This window comes from Dermacentor silvarum, chromosome 1 (assembly GCF_013339745.2).
Source record: "Dermacentor silvarum isolate Dsil-2018 chromosome 1, BIME_Dsil_1.4, whole genome shotgun sequence".
Taxonomy (NCBI): domain Eukaryota; kingdom Metazoa; phylum Arthropoda; class Arachnida; order Ixodida; family Ixodidae; genus Dermacentor; species Dermacentor silvarum.
The window spans coordinates 418,973,272-418,981,379 of record NC_051154.1 but is presented as its reverse complement, the minus strand read 5'-3'; the positions used below and the strand labels follow the sequence as shown (position 1 = coordinate 418,981,379).

The following is an 8,108-nucleotide window of genomic DNA, read 5'->3' as shown; positions in this document are numbered from 1 at the left end:
CGTACACACTAAACACAAATAATCCCAGATGGGAGTAAATGCCTCGTCGCCTAGCGCATTCCCGAATGAGAGTTTAATATACTCCATTCATATGGAGTTTTAGTTAACTCCATCTCTCATAAGAGTTTTTATGGTGTCCAAATAAGAGTGAATTTACTTCATTTGTCTCGGGAGTTTTTACGGTGTTCCAATTGGAGTGAATATTACTTCATTTACGGAAGGGGTTTTTAGGTATCCTAATTGGAGTGAATATTACTTCATTTCTTGAGGGAGTCTTTAAGTGTTTAAATTGGAGTGAATATTACTTCATTTCTGGAAAGTGTTCTTGAGGTGTTGCAAATGGAGTAAATACCAATCCATTTCTGAAGAGAGTTTCTTGAGATCCTGCAACATTATTTATACTTTTTTTTCCTGCAATGAATTGAAGCAGCCGCTTTCGTGCCGTGGCTTTATGACACTTAATAATGACTGATGAAGTAGTGCAGATGCTATGTTTTGTGCTGGTAACAACCGTTACCGTAGCTTATTTTGTTTTCCACCTTCCTAGTTAGATTTTGAATGTACTTATAAAACTTCACTGGAGACTAATATAAAATTGAATTATAGCAAGAGCATTTATCTACCCATCTAACTGCCCTTTCTCGGCTAGTCAACCCTGTTCAATAACGTAAATCGAAACGCGAATTCAGCACAAATAAAACGACCGCATTTGCGCTTTCACGTACGCGATAGTATGTGACATTCACAAGATTCAAGTTGGCACGGCGATTTTTCTTTATACCACTAGATCATTAATACTTGACAGGGTTACATTCTCACCTATGTATTTCTTGTGAGCATTTCAACGCACGTTATGATTAAATGAAGAAAATAAATTGCGGTTTTCCGGATATCGGTATAATGTATATTTTATTATCTACAGGCATTACAACATCACACGGGAGACAGAACATAGAGGGAAACACAGCATTTAAAGAAAATTACGCGTAATAAGAGCATGTTGCTTGAAATGATACATATCAATTAACAATAATATAAAGCATATACCATACATCAGCAAGGCCAAGAGTCCAACATAATGCACATTCAATAAACAAACGCGCACGACACTAACACACTGCTGATGTACTGATAAAAGGAAGCGCGGACAACATTGAATGACAGAACGATGCGCAGCCAACTGTAACAACAATTTAATTACGCGAGTGAACCATATAGACTATCGCTCTCCTTAACTTGGGGGGGAACCACATTTAAAACAAGACATGTAATCCACTTACAAAAAAAAAAAAGAAGAAAAACCGCTTAACATGGCAGCCGACCTACACACTTTTGCAAACGGTTTTTACTCAATATGAGAAGTCCGTAGATAATCCCGTATTTCAAAATTGAATGGAGCTGGATTCTTGCTAAATTATTGAGGACAGATGTCAACAAGTGAACACGCCCAAACGACACGTACAGAAAATTTGACTGCCAAACCGACGTGCAAGTTAATGATCGCGCCCATTGACCATACCACTTTTAGGGTGCCTGAATGGTATCCTCCTCGCCGGGAGGGGGAGAACACGCAGGCACGCTAGCGACAACGGACACGCCGCATTACGGTGGGGTCAGTGTCCACAAAACCTGTCAAACGCCTGTCGGAGTGACGAGAGACGACGATTGTTCTCGCCTCCCCAACTTTCTTGCATTCCCCATGCTTCGCGTCGCCTTGGAATTAGTGGCGCGTCTGTGTCTGCCTGCGCGCTGACCGATGTCAAAACCCCTCAAGCAAGTGTATGCAAGTGGTGCTGCAGCAAAACTATATGCACACGGACACACATGAAAGCTTTCATGCGTAAAATTTCACGAAAAAGCAGTGACATACACACACAGTAAAAACGCACGTGCTCACAAACGCGCACCTACACTCAAGCAAAGTGCGCACGCGCCCTTTCCTCTCGCACTCACACCCAAGCACAGACACGCTATTTTTTCGTCATAATATCGGCCCGCCCACATTGTATAATAATAATAATATCGTCATAATATCGGACCGCACTCATGGCATTCTCAGCTTAAAGCGAGTTGCTAAAGAAAGTGTTAGCGCCACATTAAAGGCACCTCCTTCGATACGTGTAACATGTAACGCGACGGCCGAAACGTTCAGGCTCACCTGGTTCATGCAGCATCGCCTGCCATTCTCGAACAATATTATTCTTGCACGCCAAGGCGTCCACTAGAGCACAAGTAAACGCCACAACTCCGAATGCAAGTACCACTAGCTATCTACAACGCTCACGAAAAATCATTTCACCACGTTCACCACGTGTCACCTGAGGTGACTGATGCGAGGTTTGACTCCGCTGGACGAGGCTCGTCGGGCGTGCATGAATGACATGGCGGCTGCCTGGCCTAGGGCAGGTGTCGATGGATGTTAGGCCTAAAATCACGTCTTCATGCCGTCGTAGACGAGGCGGTCGGAATCTCCGTCGTGTGCGGCGTGCTTAGGAAGATATCGAGATGTCGTTGCTGCCACGGTGACGGTAAAGGCTTGTAGAAACGGCCGCTGATTATCCAAAGTAGTATCCATGAGTTGAAGTGCACGAAAGAAGAAAAAATTGCAGAGCCGTATAGGACACGACTGTGCCTAGTATGCGACTGCCGCTCTAGCCTCGATTTTACTCCATTTACATATGAGATTTCTCGTGAGGGAGAAAACTCCATTTTAAGACCGATTTTACTACATTATGAGTGTTGGGATTGAATTCACGTTTTTATATCGAATACGTTCCCGCTGATGAAATAAGATTTGGCGCCGAGTAGTTTAAAAACGTTGCGCGTCGTATCTCTTACCTATGCCGCCTGTAAGTTGTGTTTACAGTGCACGGAGGAAATACATTTTCACTCCATTTCACGGCACGAGGTTTTCGCACTGATAAACTCCATTTTGTAAATGGAGTGATATCAGGTCATTCCGTTTTTTGCTCCATCATTTTGGGAAGGAGGTAAAATCATGGTTTTATGCTTTTTTACTCCATGGTGATGGAGTAAATATATTGGGCGATGGAGTTTTAAAAGGTATTAAATCATAAAAACCCCCATTCAGGCTTATTTGTGTTTACAGTGAACGAGCGTGCTACTGAAAGCGACAGTCTGTCATGTGCGCTGGGGTGGCCATTTGCAGGAACGTAATGGCCGCCCGTCTATCCATTGGACGGGCAATGCTCTCCTTACCACCAGATTGCGAAGCCAAGTGCGCCCTGGTTGACGGTGTTGCTGACGCACGCGTTGTGCAACTGAAGTACGGGGACATCGACGTTCACTGACCGATGTCTACGTTAGCCCCTCGGCGACGCAGAAGAAATCAAACACTTCCTTGCGCTCAGGTTTATTCAATATGCACCCGTGGCATTAATGCATAGTTGTGACAGCACCAGTGTAAATAAGATGCCGTTGGTGTTCACCGGTGACTTCAACGTCGATTTGAGGAAACCCCAAAACCGCTGGCTGCCAACGTTTATGCAAGATGTCCTTGGTGTGCGCCTCGTGAGCTGCGCCTGCAACAGACAATTGCCAACTTCCAGAATTGGTGGTGCAATTTGTCCCGTTTTTGCAAGGGGACGGTTAACGTTGAGCACGACGTTTCGTACTTCTCCGTTCACGGGCTTACCATTCTGCCGGCATCAGGACGACACTACGCAAGCAGCGGTTTAGCATATCAGTGCTCCTGCCACGATGTTATGCGCCGTCTTAGCCAATGACAGTGTAACCTTTTCGCTGGCTACGAAAAACGGCTCACAACAACGCCTCACTACGTGGACAAACACAAGTGATGAAGGCAAGGTAACATTTCACATCATATCATGACAGTCATAAGCCGCCAACGACCGTCAAAGCACGCAAACAGCCCAGATAGCTTCGATTGCATCCAGTGCGTGGGATATCCTTCCATGGCTTCAAATGTGGGTCTACCACATGACCGTGTCGACTGTGCTCGGCAGACTTGGCCAAATTTGCTTCAATAACTCGATTTGCACTTATTCGAGTGCTCCGGTAACCGCTGTGTGCGCACTTTTCGTGCAATGTTTAAGCATCTCCGGTCGTTTGTTGTGACTTATAAATTTAATACGTTCCTTGCAACGCGCGGCTGCTGCAACCGTACGTTGTGCTTCAGATGCTGAAGCATTACTATGACATGATCATGAGCTGGGCCTACAGTGTTGGGCTTCAATTTAATCATGCGACGCTCTGTCCATAACACTTTCCTTCCTATAAGCCCTCTAATGACATCTTGTGAACACCACCTACTTATGTACCTTAGCACTCTGCTTTTTGTAATAAGGGCAGCTTTCTCCTTCCTGTGCTCACTCGCACAACTGACGCAACATTGCCTTTGCATCACAGCCATCGTCATGAAATATTTAATAGCCGTAAGCGTAAGAAAAACGTGGTTTTCGTGAATCAGTGGTTTTCGTCGACAGAGCAGATTTGAGCTCACGCCAGTTTTTCAGTCTCTGTCAATCTGAAATCTCGAAGGACCATTTATGACCTATGACAACAAGAATCGCTTAACAATTGAAATGATGTATAAATGTTTTGTGCACCCTGCGCAATCAACCGAACCAAAAATTGCTGGCCTCGCCAGTTACCTCGAGAAATCGGCAGTGTGTACAAAAATTATCGGTCCACGTGTTATAAAAAGTGAACCATCGCATATGCATTTTAGTCTCTTTTTCGCAGGTGATTGCTTTTTGTTAACACTGCGAACAAAAAAGTGGGGCACCAGTCATCAAGGACGGTTTTGTGGCTGTTTACTTCCTCTCTCTGTAGGTGTTTTGTGTCTTTTCAAGCTAAACCGACGCGGTCCATATCGTGCTGCTCCGCAGCGAAACCGCAATAGTGAGATCGCAACCACCTTTGAGCCATTCGTACTTATGAAAAGAAACAAGCTTCATAGAACGAAAAGACGCCATAGACCAAGGAAAAAGACAGGCGAAAGGAAAGATTAGTTATCTTTCCTTTCGTGCTTTCCTGTACACATAGATAATGTGTCCTCTCTGCACCAAGAAAGTTGTCAGGCCTCTGGCCGCGGATTTAAAAAGCGCCCAAGCCACCTATACGTGGCAAGAGGTATGTAAATCCCGACATCACCTGTGCCATGGATGTGGTTTATAAAATTTCGCTCAGCTGCGGCAGGGTTTACATCGACCAAACGGGCCGATGTGTTAACGACAGAGTGAGAGAGCATGCACTTTCCATTAAAAATGACCTTTCGACACATTTACATGTGCACTGCAAAGCATGTAAATGTAAGGCAAGATTTAAGAAGATCAGCATTCTGGGTAGAAGCAACGAGGTGCTAGCACGAGAAATGTTGGATGCCTCTTAGATAAGAAGGAAAAGAGATATCGGCATTAGCGATACGTCAGTGGTGTTGCACGGCGCTGAGTTAGACTTTTTTAGATGATTTTTAAGCTAGCACATGTTTCTTATTGACTCATCTAGGGTGCTGGGATGCGCGGAACCTTGCCGCGCACGTGTTAGCTTAGCTATATATTGCGATGCTTTCTCGGAATAAAGTTAGTTGCGATCTTTCCTTTTGCCTGTCTTTTTCCTTGGTGTGTTGCGTCTATTCGTTGTATGAAGCGTGTTTCTTTTTCATGAGTACGAATGGCTCAAACGTGGTTGCGATCTCACTATTGCGGCATCGCTGCGGAGCAGCGCGATATGGACCGCGTTGGTTTGGCTTGAAAAGACACAAAACACCTACAGAGAGATGAAGTAAACAGCCACAAAACCGTCCTTCATGACTGGTGCCCGACTTTTTTGTTCACAGTGTTAACAAAAAACAATCACCTGCGAAAAAGAGACTAAAATGCATGTGCGATGGTTCACTTTTTATAACACGTGGACCGATAATTTTTGTACACACTGCCGATTTTCGAGGTACCTGGCAAGGCCAGCAATTTTTGGTTTGGTTGATTGCGCAACAAGTTTTATTAAGAAACAAGCTCTTTACATGACGTGCTGCCCACGTTGATTCAGTAAAAAATTCCCTCGTTGAAAACGTAATTTATAAACGCATATTAAATTCTGGTATCCATTCTGTAATTCTAATGGGATTATGGGATTTTACGTGGAAAAGCACGATATGATTACGAAGTATGCCTTCGTGGCGAACTGCGAATTGATTTCACCACCACGCGCATCCACTGCATGTTACACGGGTTTCCTTGCCCCGCTAAATGCGTCGCCACGCATTTTGCGGTCGTTTTACGCGGAACCCAAATCGGATATCAGTGAAGCGTAGCAACGGTTCATAAAACTTGTGTCCTAATTTGGACGTCAATCCGGTCTCATGTTGCAAGGATACGCCTCATATTCAAAATGAGAAACTTGGTGCGCAAGGGAGAACACAAGAATGCGGTCATAAAACAAACGAATCCTCTTACCGAGAAATCACGGCCGACCAGGCACCACGTGCTGACCACGACGGGACACGCATGACTTGCGCGCTAGAAATCACGTCGAGGTCGTCATTGCAGCCTTGGCCGCGATGGTTGGAGAGGGGAGTGGAGAAAGTCCTTCGAGGGCACCGCGTTTCTCCAAAGCGGTCGTGCGCAGTGTAACGCCGCCAAGAGCAGCTGCCATGTGGTTACCAACTGCGCTCCTGTGCGCTATATCCGTAATACATGCGTCGACCAGCGCATCTGTCGAACCTGGCACTGATGTTGTGGCCAAGTGGAAAGCCATTGAATCGAATGCAAAGTCGATGGTTCAGAAGCTCATCAGCATGTCCTATCGGGAAGTGCTTCCACTGATTCACGAGGCGGAGCTCTCTAGTGAGTGCTTCATCAGCCTGACCAGTGTTCTCAGGGGCCTGCAGGAGCTCAACACCGATATCGTCAGACGTGAGTATTAAACATTTAAATATGGGGTTTTACGTGCCAAAACAACCACCCGGTTATGAGGCATGCCATAGGGGGGGGGGGGGGGACTCCGGATTAATTTGGACACCCTGGGGTTCTTTAACGTGCACATAAATCTAAGTACACGGGTGTTTTCTGCATTTCGCACACATCTAAATGCCGCCGCCGTGGCCGGGATTCGATCCCGCGACCTCGTGCTCAGCAGCCCAACACCATAACCACTGAGCAACCAGGGAGGGTCGTGAATATTACAATTCATATGCATTCACTGTAATATTGCCTATTATACTGCGTTAAAACACCCTAATATGGTGACAGATGTCGAGAACTGAAATGTTGCTCCACCATCACCAATGTAAAGATGCTAAATTTGAAAGAAAATTTAGCATCTCTACTACCGGCTGAGCCACAGCACAGAGAATTCCGATAAAACACTTAACCTGTTTTGTCATGACTGGGAATGCAGCAATTTGCTCACTCCGTCTATTATTCATATTTCGCAATCGAAGATTCCGAAAATTCCGCCATTTTCCCAACTTACAAATCTCGAAACAGGTATTCCTGTTTACTTCCTAAGTCAGATTTTTTGTTGTAGCATTTTTTAAAGTCCGTTTCATGTTTTTTTTTTTCATCTTACGCATAACAAATGCTGATTACAGGTGAAAAAGCCGCAACTTGGTTGCGTAGGGGCTTTGACATTGCGCGGCCAAGCATGAGGGCGCGGGATCAAATTCCGGCCACGGGGTCCCCATTTCTATAAGGGCGATATGAAGAAACGCCCGGGTACCATGCGTTTGGTGCCTGTTAAAGAGCACCAGGTGGTCAAAATTATTTCAGAGTCCCCCACTATGAGGTGCCTCATAATACGATCGTGGTTTCGGCCCGCAATACCCCAGAACTTAAAAAGCTCTTAAAAAGTTCTACCTGTCAGCTGTTATGAGTGCTAGCCATGTAATGACGGGTGGTACAATCGTGGCTTGGAAAGCCACTCCAAATGCCCAAATTTTCACAATCCTATGTGACCATGCGGCAGTCTTGATTGAGGCTGACTGCACCTTTAGGAAGAATACAACCCTTACTTTTCGTTTTGCTTCTTCAAAATAGAGGGCCTTTTATACTGTCCAAAGTAGTGGCATTTTAAACATGCCGTTTTCCTAATGCTGCTTCGGAGCTTGTTCGTTCGTATAAAACACG

The 8,108-nt window shown here is 45.2% G+C and overlaps 1 protein-coding gene across 1 annotated transcript in view; it reads left to right on the top strand.

Annotated features, from left to right (window-relative positions):
• The first annotated feature begins 6,630 nt into the window (after positions 1 to 6,630).
• The window catches only part of LOC119447504 (nose resistant to fluoxetine protein 6), a 515,692-nt gene continuing 514,214 nt past the window's right edge, over positions 6,631 to 8,108 (top strand). Inside the window, exon 1 of the mRNA XM_049660741.1 lies at positions 6,631 to 6,896. Within this exon, the coding sequence (XP_049516698.1) occupies positions 6,635 to 6,896 (262 nt within the window). The 5' untranslated portion in view covers positions 6,631 to 6,634. The remainder of the gene's footprint in view (positions 6,897 to 8,108) is intronic.